Source organism: Pleurodeles waltl, chromosome 3_1, assembly GCF_031143425.1.
Source record: "Pleurodeles waltl isolate 20211129_DDA chromosome 3_1, aPleWal1.hap1.20221129, whole genome shotgun sequence".
Classification (NCBI taxonomy): Eukaryota; Metazoa; Chordata; class Amphibia; order Caudata; family Salamandridae; genus Pleurodeles; species Pleurodeles waltl.
The window spans coordinates 1,144,103,855-1,144,120,834 of NC_090440.1; the positions used below are offsets into that span (position 1 = coordinate 1,144,103,855).

General features: G+C 43.9%; 1 protein-coding gene across 1 annotated transcript in view; it reads right to left on the reverse strand.

Annotated features, from left to right (window-relative positions):
• Window positions 1–2,068: 2,068 nt before the first annotated feature.
• JAM3 (junctional adhesion molecule 3) overlaps window positions 2,069–16,980 on the reverse strand; it is a 335,977-nt gene continuing 321,065 nt past the window's right edge. Inside the window, exon 9 of the mRNA XM_069224453.1 lies at window positions 2,069–5,042. Coding sequence (XP_069080554.1) covers window positions 5,007–5,042 — 36 coding nt within the window. The 3' untranslated portion in view covers window positions 2,069–5,006. The remainder of the gene's footprint in view (window positions 5,043–16,980) is intronic.

The following is a 16,980-nucleotide window of genomic DNA, read 5'->3' on the forward strand; positions in this document are numbered from 1 at the left end:
CTCTTAAGTGTGGTATTCTGTTAATCTACACCACGCTATTTTGGAGAGGTAAACCATCTGCAACATTATGTACCTCAACCCTAATTCTGACTGCTGGTCCTTTGAAACCAGTGGTCCCCAATCTGTGCACTGCAGCACCCCGGTGCACCATCAAAACTAGCCAGGGGCGCTGCTAACAGATTCACGCAGCTTGGGAACCACTGCTTTTATACCATTGGAAACATTAAGCCCTCCAGCCAACCTTCTGATTAAAGAAGATGGCTGCCTCTCACCTGTGCAACTAGTAATGCTCTCCTAATATGAGCCCCTCACTTTGTGACAGGCTTACTCATGTTTTCATTGGCAAAATAAAATATGGAGTACACTGCCTGTGACTGCTACACGGATTGCTCCTGTAGCTCTGCACTCCTTTATCAGAGGCATGTCCATTCGAAAGCCAGAGGCAGTTTGCTCGAGGGGGACACATGTTCTTGGTCAACATTAACTCCTGATTCACTCCAAGATGTTGCTAAATTTTCTTTTTGGAAACCATACTATCGTCTCTTTACTCATCTTCACTCTCGTTACTATATACACCTAGGAAACACATTTCCAAAACCTCTGAAGGAGGACCTCATGATTCTTCACCAAGAAGTCTAATCTTTCTAGATCTGGTCACAATAGTTTATGACCAAAAACCACCCTGTAAGTGTTTTCCAAAACTGGCACAAGCTGTGGACTAACAATTATAATGTATGGTAGCCTAGTCCAACCTATCCCCTCTTTTTGTTTTTTAGCATTACACTAAGGCATGTGACAAACTGCTTTACTGGGCTTTTGGCATGACACAGTGTGCTTCCCTAATGAAGGTGCAGCGTGCTGGTAATGGAAACATCTCGGTTCCTTCCTGTCTGAGATTTGCAGGCCAGACTGCAGAAACTGTGTTCCATGACCTCTTATCCTGGTTAAGATATATTTTGATTCAGTCTTCAAACGTTTTTAGGGATATCAGGTACTGTAAAAAAAATTTGACAGCAATACTCATACTCCGGTTTTCTCCTTTACTAGGAAAATAAATATTTGGCGAAACTCAAACCTGGAGGAACTCGAACCATCAACTCAATAGTACCAAAAAGTCACAATTTTTGGTACAAAGGGTAGTCCATCACTGCTTTCCCTTAATCCATCTATAGTCTTGGACCTCAGTTGACAGCTAATAGACCAAGTCAAGAACTTGGGAGTCTTGTTTGATGCTGAGACATCCCTCGGACACCAAATGAATGCTGTAGTTAAGAACTGCTTTTATTGACTAAGCAAATGTATATCTTCACAATTGTCCCAGTAACACAGAGGAATTCTGAGAAGTGCAAAGGAAGTTTGTTTGAACTACTACAAGATGGTCTACTTTGAGTCCTTAAGTCTCCGTTGCAAGGCTCCAGAGAGCACAGAATGTAGCTTTTCACATCTTAAAATGTAGGCAGAAATGACCATATTTCCAAAGCACGATTAACACTGCACTGGTTCCCTTTTTCAAAGTATGTTTAAATTTTTTATGGATTACTATTAAAAAAAAAATAGGCCCAAATTTGAGAACGGCCTAGCGCTACCTAGGTGTCTTTTTTGGGATGCTAATGTGGCGTCAGGTTGGCAAAAAACTCTGCATCTAATTTACAAAGTGGTGCAATACACGTATTGTGCCACTTTGTAAACCTTTGTGCCACATTATGCCTGCGCCAGGCACAATGTATGCAAGGGCTGGGGGGGGGGGGGGGGCAGGTGGGTGGGGGGTGTTCCTCCGTTAGGAGGAACAGAAAAATGGCGCAGTGGAAAAGAGGTGAGACTCCACTGCACCATTTTCTCGTCATTTTCGGTGCCTGCTCAGTGCAGGCGTTAAACTGAGGCATACCAATGTTTATAATGGACTTGTAATTTGCAGGATTAGCGCAAAGTAATCCTACAAAGTACCACAATAGTGTTAGAAATTAGGACACTATTGATCCTAGCTTGCGCTATGGTGCAACATATCATTAAAACTGCACACATATGATGGTGTTAGCGGGGCGCAAGAGAAGTGGCACTTCATGTAATGAAGTGCCACTTTTCTTAAATCTGGGCCCTAGAGTCTTATTTCATAAGGTTATATTGTATCTGACAGATTGGGACTTGGTAGTAGAGATAAGGCTCTGCTATGAGTGCCTAAACGCAGTGTCTCTAGTTGAGGCAGATGCGGTTTCTCTGTGCTACCTCCCACTATCTAGAATTCATTAAAATCTGATATCACTCATCATCTCACTGACGATCTTTAGCAAAAAAAAAAGCCAAAGTCTGTGCAATTTGACTAGGTGGGTTCATGTAATAGTTCCCAGAAACCTTTTTGCTAGAATGCACTATAGAAGCTCAGTCAGACCATAAAACATTCATCCTGAATATAAACCGGTAGTACTGCTGATTTTTTGTTTTTTTGCATTGCACCTTCAAGTCCCTTATTTAACGGAGTTGACCTATTGAATATATATATTTTTTTTTTCGTGGTGCCAGACAGAAACAGTGATCTGCCACACCACTAAGTTTAGTTGATGGTAATCACAAAGCACTGGGAAGATGTCTTATTTTCATTTGCCAATACCCTCTTTGCTGCCATTGCTGGGTTTCATCTTTCCTCTTCCTTCTGGTTTCTTGCTTAATGGCTTTAGACACTAGGACCCTATTTACAAGGAAACGGCGCAGCGCAGTGCTGCAAGAAATCTTGCTGTGCCATTTCTAGATTGCAGGGATGCACCATATTTACAAGAATAGGGCGCATCCCTGTATTCTCCCCTGCGCTGGCACTAAATCAACTGCCTACCACCAACGCAGGCACCCTTGCACCATGGTGCAAGGGTGCCTGTGTTGGGGGAGGGGTGATTGTGCCTGCACAAAAACAATCACTAATGGCGATTTGTATAAACAAGGAGAATTAAAAGTATTTCTCCTTGTTGCGCCACTCTAACGCCACCCCTTTTGTTTGGTGCTACCACAGCTTTACGTTTCCTTGTAAATCTGGGGTGGAGTCAAAAAGCGTGTTGCGTGGGTACGTCCACAGCAATTTCCATTGCACAGCCCTTTCCCGCAGAAAGCTGCATCAGGAAGGCCCCTATTTACAAGGTGGTGTTAAACCACAAAAAGTGGCATAACACAAACTTATAAATATGGCACAGCGCCACTGGAGCATCGCAAAAAGTGACGCTCCGGAGGCATAAGGGGCTTGTAAATATGTCTATTTTTTTTTTTTAGTTTACGGTTATCTTTCTTTGCTATACCAGTCATCTATACTCTTTCACTAGATTGTATTCTGGCCCTAATCTTTCAACTACGTAAGTTTTGCCTTTGCTCACTTTAACATTTGAAATAAAAATTGGCATTTATTTTTTAACTCAATATGTGAAATAAATGACTTGTCATGTAGAAAATATAAAAAGAATGCCGAGCCTATTGCCTCCTAGCAAGAAAAGAGGGACATGACAGTGAGGTCACAATGGAATCATCTACTGAGGTAATAAAAGCCTACATTCAGTGCCCAACAATGACACACGCTTTCGTCCCTGCTTTTGACTATGCTAGCATACTCCTCATTGGATGACTTTCATGCACAGATGCTGACAAGTCTACAACAGTTATCTCACAAAGCTCTGTGGGATGGACTCGTGGGGCCCAGACATGGTCGGAAGCATCATGTGGCGACTTCCTCCATAGGCTGATGGAAATGAAAGTGTAGGCTATTTAATGTATCTCTTTATGAAAACCTCTTCTACTAGCTATGGATATTTAGAAGGTCAAAGACTATCATTTTCCCACTAAAGTTCCAACTTCAGCATGCTAGAGTCGAATGCTGTTTGTCTTGCTCACCAGCCATTTTTTAGGATTGGTTCAAAGAGAAGTAGTTCAGACCGACGGTGCTAATACTATAGTCGTACTATACAACACTCCTGTTTAACTAATTTAGAGAAGCCTTTATATCGATATGAAAAAGTATACCTTATAAAGTATTCATGTCATGGGCACCACTTCGATAAGTAATTCAGTTGTCTTCCGACATGAGCCTCGCGCCCAAAGAAAGCACTACATTGCAGATAGAAAAACATCACCTAATGTAAAAAGCTAGAAGCAAACAGAAAAAAAATAAAACAATAATTTTAAACATGACGTTTGAAAGGACCTTTGGAGGCTAAGGGAGCAAGCAATCAGCTTGCAGCCGTGAAAGACCTGTATTGCAAAATCTCTGTAATGGTAATAATACTGATGTCTCGTTCCCACCCCCTAACACACATACACAGCTACAGCTGTGTATTCTATGAATAACTTTAAAAAAATATACAAGATATTTACATTTAAATAGAAATTTTCCCTCTGAAGTTATCAAAATATACCTTTGCAAAAATGTAGAAACAGAATTATAGAACCAGAAAATATTGATGGGCACGTATGAGAATTGAAGTAGATTTTGAATACACAAAGTGACTTAGTACATATTCACATATTCCGATCTTTCGTCTGACCCCAGAGAACAATCCTTTCCATACTGATGGATTCTAACGTGTTTGCCACTTTTCTGCATGTCTTCAGTCTTGAAGAAAATTTGCCTGCTGGCCAGCTTGTTGCCTTCGTGATCAGATACCAAATTGCAATCAGTGTTCCAAAGATGAAGTAATGTGTACACACAAGTAATCTTTCATAGATGTATACATTTCAACACAAAATAAGTGCTGAAGATACCCGGATTATAAACCTTAAGTCTCATAATGCTCACACCAAAAATGCCAGATGTGTGCTGATTTAGAATTAAAACTGCTCCTAGGGCATCACTCGCAGTGTATTTGAGAGGACAGGGATGCTGTAATGTCTACTTTGGCAAATCAGAGATTATGGAAATGTTTCCAATTCAGTTCTCTACTTCCAAGCCCTTTTTATACTGTTTCCATCTCATTTTGAGTTCCTGGTGAAGATGTCTCCCACTGATACATGTTGGCTTGCAAGTTCCACTCGGTTTCTCAGATAACAAACGAGGATTTGTGTCTGAAGTCTCCCTAAAATAAAAAACAAGCTTGTTAGCAAATTGGATGTTTCAAAGGAAATGATGAACGAGTTAACACACAGTAAATTATGTCCTGCTTTTTGACTCTGAATAGCAATGACATGGTTGACAATGAACACGTGCATTCCCGGCAATATGTCTAATTCCAATGATCATTTTATTTGAATGAATTTATGATGACAGGAAGCACAATATGTGAAGGAAGCTCACCTGATGAGACACCCATAGATGTGCTTGCGTTGTAATAGTATTTTTGTATAGTGCTTACTACCCCTGACGAGGCGTGTTGTGATTCTTTTATTACATTGACCACATAGTTCCCATCAATATGCCCAGGCAACCCAAAGCTGCATTTAGAGTGGAGCGAGTAGAATGGCGTGTAACAGTTGCCTACTATGTTACTATGGGGGTCTGCAGATAAATAGATGTAGGAGTGTCTCACACTGACAATTTACCAGCAATATTATTGCTCTTCAAGCAGTGGTAGGGATGTGAGGGTCCAAAATGGAGTAAGAGAAAAAAGTTTGTGTTTGAGGGCATTGGCGGAAAGTTCAAACAAGAAGTAGAGGAGAAAGATTGAAAACCCTTTCCTTTAGTTTTTTTGAAGCAGAGGCAAGTTGCTAGACACCGAGGGGGGAGAGAGAGAATTGTTTGGGTTGTGTGTTTATGCATGCACACACAATTGAGTTGGATAGTAATAAGCACTGGTATCAGTTAGTGGGGCCGAGATCATCTCACCTGTCCTGTTTAGAAAGGGTAGTGAGAACATGGATAATTTCTTACAATATGCCAAACGGAGGTGCATTCTTAGTTGGGCATGTTGACAACAGATTGTACGGGTCTGTGAAGTAGCCTGTGTGCATTTCCTATCAGGTAACATTTAATGGGTTTTGGACTTTTAGAGATAATCTTCTGGCCGTTAAGTAGTCGGCGAGAGTGTGGTGGTAAGTAATAAGTGGAAGAGAAATTTTACTTTCCTGACATTCAACAATACCATCTTGTGACTTGTAAATTCACATGCTATGAATTATGCTGCTATCTGGTGTAGGATTCAGTAAATTACAAGTTGTTTCCTCCATAAACGTTTGGTTTCAAGAATGGCTTATAATCAGGTAGCCGAAACCCAGAAAGCATCAGCATGGAGAGTACTCCTTAGATTAATTTTTCCTCCATCGAAAAATGTGATGGGGTAAAGTACAAGTTACTTACCTTTTTTGGTGAATACTCTAATTGCATATTTCTGACCTTGTGAATTTGCCTTAGCGCCAAACTAGATCCAGAAACCTTCGTAGCATTTCCCTGCACTTCAGCAGATGGCGCTGTGTCACTCTGAGTCAGGTCCGACCCTGCTCAGATGTGACATCGGGCCTACTATATATGTGCCACCTTCCCATTCTGACATCAGTGACTTTCTGATCTCCATCCCTGCAGAGAGACTCAGGGCCTACAGAAATCAAATACAGCAGTGTGCAGACTTACAGACTGGGGTCTTTTTTTGATGGACTAAATGAATCCATTCCATGGAACGGGGAGGAGGATGTGTTGGTGAGAGTGGTTCATTTGTAAATAAAAACATGCCGGTGCTCAAAGCTCTTCTCTGAAACACACGGCTGCTGCATTTAAATGTGCATGCACAGAACACGGAGAATGCATAATCCTAAAGTATCTATGGCCTCTTTAATCCATTTACAGCCACTCCCTGCCCCTTAAGCTCACTCTTGCAGCTTTCTCCCTTTGTGACCCCTTTCAGTCTTGCTTTCCTCCATCTTTCCCATATGTGTCTTTTGCTTGTAGTAATTGCCTGATGCAGAATAATAAGTGCCAGCCCTCAAAAATAAGTGCAGGTGCCCCCCCCACCAGCAACAACCAGATCAAATTAAGCACTGGTTGGTGAGGAATCTGCCGTCAAGTCTCTACTAGAAAAGGTATTACAGAAGGAAAGTAATTTGTTCTTTTTGATAGAGACTCCTAACAGCAGATCATCGCTTGGTGAGTAGACACCAAAGCAGTACATCTCCTCCTAACAGCAGATTCATACGTGTCCACACAGCAGTCTGGCAAATGTCCAGAACTGGTACAACGCGCTTAAGCGCAGTTGTAGCAGGCTTTACTCGTGAGGAACGAATGTGCAAGCTTTCTGTGTTGCTTTATACCCAGCCTATAGCAGATCTTGATGCATAACAATTCATTGGAAGATGGTTCTCTTTTGCACCTCTTTGCCTTTATTAGCTCCAGAGGAACTGAAAAAAGGCAGTCATCTTGTCTAATCTCTTGTCGGACCAATATGGAAACCGAGGGGCCTTTAAGGGTTGAGACAATGGAGATGCTCTTCCTCTTTGGAGGGATGAGGTGGCGCATAGAATGTTGGCACGGTGATGGATTGCCTTATGGGGAAGGTTAAGACTATACTGGGTCAGAACGCTGCCTTTGTCCTAAGAACTAATTTGTCCTGGAAGAAAGACGTTCATGGGTGGTATCAGAGACAATGACGGGAGCTTACTCACTTGTGTGGCCAATGTTATAGTCATGTGGAATAGTCTTGATGAATACCAGGCGAGGAGGATAACTGCATCGGTTCGAAGGGGGTGCACATTAAACAGATGAGTACCAAATGAAGTTCCCACTGTGGTATCACAAACTGTGTTGAAGAATTATGTGGATCAACCCCTTCAAAAAGCGCATCACAACAGATGTCTTGAAGGTTGGCTGATCAGGTAAATATTTGAAGGTCGAAAGGTAACATTTAACCTTTGCCACAGCAAGACATTACTAGACAAATGACAGACTGAACAAAAGAACATCTAAGAAGTGTACATTCAAAGGTTGGATATTTCAGAGGAACACCAGATAGCAAACTTTTCCCAGCGTCTAGCTTCCACAGATTTGGTGAATGGATGCCTGATTGCTAGGATGACACTGATCACTTTGTGAGGGAGATCAAAAGCTAGCAGCTGTGCCTTTCAATCTCCATGCATGGAGGAGCAGATTGAGTAGGTTTGGGATTACGATCCAGCCCTGCTATTGTGACAGTAGGTCCTCTCAAAGGGACAGCTGTTTTGGAGGATGTGCTCATGGCCAGAAAATCTCTCCTTACCCAGTCAGGAGCCACTGGGATGATATTGCCTGGTCTTTTTTGTTCTTTTTCAGGACTCTGGGTACCAGAGAGAGGAACAGGAAGGCATACATGAGTCCCAATCCTCAATGCAGACGGAACTCGTTTCCAAGGGAGGACTCCCACAGGAACTTCACCTCACAAATGTTTTGACACTACGTATTCTCTGCAGTGGCATGTAGATCGAGCCAGTGAGCTCCCTATTGGTGGAGGCTGCCCTGTGCCACCTTTGAGTGTAACTGCCTATTGTAATCTACTAGGCAAGGTTAGTTAAATTAGTGGGCACTGGCACTAAAGTTCCTGCCAGGTGTTAGGTAATCAAGGAGATGCCCTGAGGTGTTCAGCCACTTCCAGGGATTTAAAACTCCCTGGCACAAGACCCACGACCCCACTCTGCACTGCTTGTTGCAGTACCACATGGAGGTTGTTTTGTCTGTGAAAACTTGCACCAGTTCTAACTTGATAGTCAAGAGTAACCTTTAGTGCAAGTGGATCACTCGGAGTTCCAACAGGTTGATGAGGAGGCAAGCTTCCGACAGAGACCAGAGTTCTCGGATCTCCATCTTTCTTAGATGACTTCACCAACCCAGCAACAATGCATCCATCATAACCATAAGCTCTTGGTGGGGAAGGAATAAGAGTCTGCCACTGGACTAATTGTAGATGGACAGCCACCGCTGCAGGTCTTTCACACACAGACTGCTTCGACACTTGGATGGAATCAGAGAGATTTCCTGTTGCTGAGCCCACCAATACTTCAGATCCAACTACAGAGCAAGTATGTGCCACCTAGTGCGGATCAAAAGCTGGATGCAGGAGCCCTAGAGGCCTAGAAGTCACAGAGCCACTCTTGCTGAAACCCAGCCCAATTGTTGAACCATTAGGGTCATATTCTGAATGACCCTGATTTATTGAGCCGAAGGAAAGGCTCAGAAGAGCACTGTGTCCAGGATGACTCCAATAAAAGGGAGCCATTGTGACAGAGACAGGTGTTACACCAGCAAGTTGTTGGAAAACAGCAGATTTGTCAACAGGTAAGCCATCGTCTGGAGGTCGCTTATGAATGTTTGTGGCGAGCTCGCCTACAGTAGCCAGTCGTCCAGGTATGGGAAGACTGGTATTCCCAACCTCCGCAGATGGGCTGCAACCACCACCATCACCTTTGGGAACATGAAGGTGCACTGGCAAGGCCAAAGGGGAGCATGGTGACCTAAAAGTGCTCTTGGCCTATACAAAACTGCAGGTAATGTTTGTGGGACTGTAGGATGGGAATGTGGAAGTAGATCTCCTGCAAATCCAACACCACCATCAAGTCTCCTAGGTCCAGGAAAGACTAAGCATTTAGAATTTGGCCTTCTAGGGGAAGCAGTTCAGAAGGCAAAGACCTAGGGTGGGTCAGAGGGCTCCCCCTTTTTCGGCACTAGAAAATAATGGGAGTAGCAACCAGCCCTGAGCTCTTATGTTGACACTCTCTATGTTGCTCCATTGGCCAAGAAAGCCTGAACTGTGCTGCAGACTATTGATAAGTAGCCCTCTGGGAGTCATTGTTGTGTGGGTATGTCCAGGGGTATGAGAGGATGAGTAGGCAGATTCTGTGTTGCACAATCTAGAGCACCTATTAATCGAACATGATCTTCCTCCATTCGGGAAGGTGAAAGGTGACGTGACCTACTGGGCGATTGTGTGCCACCAAGAAAAATGTGAAATGGTTTTATGTTGACTGTGTTGGGGGGGGGGAGGGGAGAGCTATGGACTCTGTCTTTGATGGTTGCATTTACCGAAGCCTTGAAAGGAGCACTGCTGCTGGGAGAGCTAAGTCAGAGAGTGGCCAGCCTTTGCTCTGAACAGCCTACAGCTGCCAAAGTGTATGTCCATGAGAGACTGCTGGACATCAGATGAGAAGCCCATGGGGGGAATCTAGGCATCGCACCTAAGCACCACACTGTTTGGATAAGGCAGGTGGTATCAATCAGTAGGATCCAGAATGGATCATATAGAGTATTTCACAGCACCCTGTCCATCCAAAATTAGCCTTTGTAAGGCTGGACGGGGTTCCTCTGGGGCTTGCAGAGGAAGCATGTTATGTGGCAAAGCCTAGGGCAAGGCTGGTGGAGGAAAACATTTGTTTCGTGAAGGTCTCCATCTTTTGGATTCCCTGTCGGGTGGAGTGTCATGGAAGGAACTGGGATTCAGGCAGCTAGTAGATGCCTGCTCCACCAAGCTCTCTCAAGTAGGATGCTGTAGAAGTATACTGGGGTCTTTAAGAGCTGGTTATGCCCACATGCCCCTCAGAAGATCAGTCAAGGACTTCTTAAAGGGAAACAAAAGTTACTGGTTGGATCGTGCTGGGCTGGGGACTTCTGTAAAATTTTTAGTTTTGATGTCTGTGTAGGTAGGGTAAGGTCAAGTACCTCAGCCACTCCAAATTACAGTTGCAATGGATGAAGATTCCTTAGTAGCCACAGTGGGATTAGACGAAGAAAAGCCGTCTTGCAAGGTGTATAGGCCACTGGCATCCTGTAGATCGTCTAAGACGTTGCCTTCATGATACTGAGCATCTTACTGTTCATCATCATAGTTGTAATTGTCCCCAGAATTATACTTTGGGCCACAGTCTGGTTCAGATTGGGCATAATATCTAGATCTGACTGGTTGGGAGATTCTCAGAGTTTGATAAACATCATTGTCTTCGTTTCAGTTGTCAGTGATGTTGTTATTGGCCTTGATGCTCAAGCCACTAGTGTCAGTCGTCGTGCCAATGGTGGAATCATGGGTGACACCATGGCCAAAGCCAGGAAAATAGTCACCCTCTCAGCAAAATGTGTCAAGGACAAATCCACAATGGGAATCCGGACTACCGGCCCCATTGGATAGGGCGTGAAGGCACTCCATAGGGATGTGGTGTGGTACCAAAATCTGACATAGGGCTACCCCCAGCTGCTAGAGCTTTTGTGGTGTCGCCTGTTCAGGACGGGGACAAACAGGACTAGTGTTGGATCAGGTCCATAGAAGGGGAATGACTGTGGCTTGAAGATGCATGGAACATTGTGTGACTTTGGATGGTGGGAGTGTTGCGCTGCGGGAGACCTATACTTTGATCACTTGTGTTTTTTGACCAGGGTCAGTGTTACTTTGACCATGAGTGCTTTTTTGACAAAAGGAGTTTGGCAAGTTGTGCCTCACAGTTGCGGATGGCTGCCTTGTTCATCATGGTGCAACACGGACACAATGCAGAGTTATGCTGAAAGCCGAGGCACCATAGACAGACATGGATGTCCGTAAGTGGCATCTGCTAGTTACTGTCACAACACAGTTTAAACCCTATAGTTTTAGTGGGAGACTGTCTGCAAACGTTTAGAGAATTTGAGGGAAAAATCCCTGCCAGAAGTGACAAGCTTTGTAAAACCCCAGATCCAAATCGGTAGTGGTGTGCACAAGTTGGTGGCACAGATATAGCAGCTGCACAGTCACTTTCAGGGTGGGGCAGACAAAGTGGAGGTGCAAGACGACACATACTGTCACATGAGAGAAATGCTATGAAAGTTTCTGGAACAAGTCTGGTGTCTTAGAAAATTCACAAGCCTAGGAATCTGCGATTAGAAGTCTCTTATCAGCAAAAAGAAATGCTTATAATTACCAACTATTAACTTGCACCCCTACATATTTTCCCTACACAGGGAGGGTGTGTGGTGCATGTGAATCCACAACACAAGCGGCAAACAACTGGTTACAGGTAAGCAACGTTTCGTGTCTGCAGCATGTGGTGTTATTGACAACATGCTATGCCCGACTTAAAAGCAGTGCTGCATACCCTTAAGTCTGAGGTAGATAGAAAGTAGAGGTCTGGGTTCTGCTTCCTCTTTTGGTGAAAGTCAACACAATATGTTTTGAGAATGTATGAGCGAATCCCCTCACATCGAAGCTTGTACCAATGCTGGAGGAGGGTATGCAATTTATTGTGCTGTCTGACTGAGCAGAATCCACCGGGACCCTGATCAAGGCCATACCCTGATCTGACCAGAGCGCAGCCAGACAGAAACCATTCTGATACGTTGCTCTCCCTACATGTTAGGGCCTAGAGTCTGTGCAATCATTTTGGCACAGACTTGGATAGTGACAATTTTGATGAGGTGATTCTGTTCCTCTATGTGATAAGAAAAATTGCCATGAAGAACTAAAATATCCCATTGGCCTGGATGTGTCTCCGCAGGCAGTGGCCTTGTTTCACCTCCTGGCCCTCCCACAGAAGAAACTGCCTCCTTTGCGGTTGTTATGCACAGGGCAGCAAGTATACCTACAACCAGCATGGAAGTGAAGACTAATGTTCTGACAGAGGTACTCCAGCCTGGTCAATCACCAACAGAATCTATTGCCATTTATCAAAGCCTTCACTCATAATTGGGACATTGTCAGGGACCACCAGTCAACAGGTAGCTCGCTCAGCACCAGGTAACCCTGACTTCCTTACCAAAGAGCCCACACCAGTGAAGTTGGTAGTGCAGGTGACTGAAAAATAAGGCTAATCCTAATGCCTTCTCCAACTGATCAGGAGTCTAAAAAGATAATCAAGCTTGGGCAGATGCATCTTCTCATCCACAAGCCTTGTACTGCAGCCTGTAAATGTCAGCTATTTTGTAGGCAACAACTCCCATGCCCTAAGGGACACAGACCCAAAGTTTTACCGGATGTCCTGGACCACGTCAGAGCATCCCATGCTCAAGCTATTTAGGATGGCCAGGACACAAATTTGTGATTCGCTCTGGCTTGGCCATGACCGACTACTTCGGCATCATGCCTGGATGAGGCCCACAGACTTCTACAACAATGTCCAGGCATCTTTATTGGATATGCCATTCTATGGCTCTAGCCCTTTTTGGCAACAATGAGGATTCAGCCTTGGAACACTGTAATTACAGCAGGGCCACAGTGCACCACCAAGCACATGCAAAGTCAACACTTGTGCTCGTTTGAGTTGCATGAAGGCTCTTTTGGAGATATAGTCTGCTTAGAGTGGAGCTAGGGACTCGTGTATCCCTTACTGCCACTGCCTCTCCTGTCTTGAGTCATGAAGATCAGGAATGACTAGGCCCAAGTCATCCTAGTGGCAGCAGATTGGACCAGGAGAGTGTTGTACCTGGAAATCCTTGGTATGAACACCTGTCCTCCAATCGAACTGCCGCTTTGGGAAGACCTCTGTTGCAGCAGAAGCGGGTGCTGCACCCAGGCCTGCACAGTTTGCATCTCCATGCTCAGAGATTGAGCAGCGACAGTTGACCTTCTTTGACATGCCTTCTGAAGTTGTTACTATCATGGCAGCGAGGCATCCCTCTACAAAATCGGTGTACGCCAGTTGTTGGGTCAAATTTGTGGCTTGAGGCAATGTCTGTCAAATTGTTCCACTGTAAGCCAAGTTATCTGAAGTTTTGTGTTAATTTTTTCCCCTGCCTTTTTTGTGGTTTCCGGATCTGTCTCTTTATTGAAATCAGCTCGTGATGAGATTTTTGAAAGGTGTGCATCATTTATTTCCAACAAAACCCTTTGTGATGCTACAGTGGGACTTGAATGCAGTACTCACTTATATGATCTGTGTCTTTTTGAGCTGCTGCACATTAGTTTCAAGTTTAAATTAGTCTTTCTCATCGGCATAACAAAGGCTAGGTGTGTGAGCAAGCTGCAGGGTCTCCCTGATAGCTGTTTCATGCTGGGCAAGCCAGCACCATTCTGGCATTTCTTGCTGCACCTCATCCCTTTAAAGGAGGAAGAAAGGCTCCATCATTAGGACCTTAAGAGTGCATTAAGCTTTTGTATAGATTGCATGAAAGAACAGTGGAGGACATTCAGCTCTTTCTTAGATTCTCAGGGGCAAAAAGAGCAAGACTTTGCAAAAACGGGCCATTTCCACATGGACTGTTCCCTTTATTAAGATCTGCTATGCACTAGCTAGTAAGCAGCCGCCATCTGGCTTATATGATCATTCCAGTAGAGCTGAACCTGCTACCACTGCTGTAGCTTGTAAAGGCCTGGCTATTTGTCAGGTGACATTGTGGGCATCAGCACATACATTCATGAAGAACTACTGCTACAACAGTTGAGGCACATCGATAAGGGCCCACTCAGTCCTGCAGGACATTTCTTTCTTTTTGTCTGAGCCACTTCACACAACTACTACATGGAGAACACTGGCTATTGTACCTATTCACAAGGCGAGGAATCTGCTGCCATTAGAAGAACAAGTTACTTCCCTTCTGTAATTCTCTTTCTGGTACATTCTCTAACTGCAGATTCATCACTGAGCCTCCCACCTCACCTGTTCAGTGAACTGATCTCTTTTTCTTTCTAAAGGGTCCCAAATTAGAGATCTGCCCACTGCTCATACCAATCTGCACATAGTGAGGGTGCAGACAGCCTATGAAAACACTGACGTCCGCGCACATGGATGGTGCGCATAAGCCACCCCCTGGCGTGCAGAGTACTATTTTAAAGTTTCTACTTCCAGTGTGGCACCTGGGGAACATTCACAAGGTAAAATAGCTGCTGGTAGAGTATCCATCTGAAAAATACAGAAGGTAAGTAACTTCCCCTCCAAATACAATCTCCACTCTTCCTATCGCCTTGTTGAGGTTTGCTTGGAATGTGACAGAGCAGGCCTCGTTCTCTCTGTGACCAGTTTGGCTCTGGCTATTGAGATCCCGAAGTTGTTACTCCTAACTCCAGCCGCTCCCAGTATGACAAAGAAGTAAGATTTCTCTTCATGGAAATCTCTGTGTTGGGCTGAATATTTCCACATGCGTTCAACTCTATGGCCCTCAGTTTCTGATTGAAAGCATCAAAGAACATTCTCTGCTTCTGCACCTTTTGGCCCGTGACACAGGATTGCCATCTCTTTTTGTTATTATGTGAAATGCTGTCTCTGTAACAAAATAATCTTGATGTCCTTTTGTGGCAGAGTGCAGGGCCATGTCACTTTTTTTTTTTTTTTTTTTTTTAAACGAGAAGAATGTGAACAGTCCCCTTGACTTGATTGCATCCGTCACTACTGCTCCAGACATGGCTCCAGGAATCATCTATCAAGTTGATCCTTGAAACCTAGTATTTGTAAGTGAAGCTCAGGCTTCTGTGCTTCCCTTACCCATCTTATGCTCGGTCTTCCGGAGTGAGAGGCATTTCCCATGATGCTTCTATTATTTTCTTTAGCTATTGGAGTTCAATGTTTGGTTATGCCACTGTTACAGCCATCTTTTAGGCCCTGGCATTTCCGTTTCCGAGGTCTGCCTGCAAGAGGTTGACTTCAGCTTTGACATTGTCTAACTCTATGCGGGCATAGGCTCTGTTGAAGCATCCGTCCTTTTTAGTCTCACCTGACTGTACCCAGGTCCAGTCTTTCTGGGTCGTGTTACAAATGGTTCCATTATGTTCTGCTACATAGGTCTAAGTAGTCTTTCTCTTCCCCATGCTGCCAATCAAAACCAAAAGTTAGTGTCACCTCATCTGCCTGCCCTTCGCACCTCACTGTAGAGTTTCCCATCACCTGCGAGCACCACCAGCACTCAATGGGCATTCTGCTCCCGGCACATGAATATCTACAATAATGGCGCATCCGGCTGCTGCCTTCTTTTAAAGGATACAGCCCCCTGCAAGTCCTCTATGCCCGAAGCTCAGCAGATCTAGGCCACCTCCATTGTCATCTGGCATTATCCATCCTCCGTCAGCCCACTACCTCTTTGCCTTTTGCCGGCAGGTGGGGCCAGGAGTTGGGGGGGGGGTGTGGCAGAGGGGGGGAAATGGGTATGTTTCTAAAGTGAGGCACTTCTGCTCACACATCATTATTTAAGACTAAACAAGGGATGTGGAAAAGACAACATGTTGGACACCTTACCGTCTCCCCTCAAACACTTATGTACAAGTTAGACCAAAATATAGAAAGCATATTTTTACAATGACAAGAGTAATCCTGGTTTCTTTTATTGAGAAGCCTCCCCAATTATAATTTGACTTCATTATTGGATTTAACTTATAAAATAATCACATAAGCTTTTAAGAATTTAGATGGATTAGAAGGGTTTTATTCCGTGTGAAAGAGAGTTTTGAGAAGAGCATTCTACAACTGATCACTGGTTTGCCATATTGGTAGTAGCTTGGAGACCTATTAAGTTTGCAGGGTCTGTGCTACTGCTTTGTTGATGTATAAGCCACTTCTGATCTGGTTGACTGTACTGTTTTGTGGGCTAAATTGCAGTGTTAGAACAACCCAATTACTTTACTAGAAATCTGCTGGTCTTTACCTAAACTATACTCATAGTTACAATAAACAACTTTTGTCATTCTAGTACTCTGTATTGTGGCCTTTCACTGAACCTTTAATAAGCATATTTAATGGAAAGACCATTTCTTAGGCTCTTTCACCAGTTGACTGATCAATGTGTGAAACAACTTCCATCAAGTGTATGAATGATGCAGTGTGAGTGGAGGATAGTACGACCAGAGCAGTGCATGCACAGTTGCATAGCTTCAGATTTAGTTACACCTTGAGTAAAAGTTGTATACCAAGTTTCAGCTGCCGGCTGGAATTCAATAAAAAGGGGTCTTAGCCTATTTGTCTTAGAATTGAGAGCTACATGAATGTAATGACTGCCTGGTTAGGCAGGCTATCAATATGTTACACTGTTTCAAAACCCAAATAGAAATTGTTATTGAAGCATTGGCTTGTTTAAACAATAAAGACTGTGATTTGAGTTACTTGTATAATAAAAGCTTTATAACCCCATTTTCGACTTGATTGGGCCATGATGAAGTGTTTCGATATCTAAAGAATGTACTA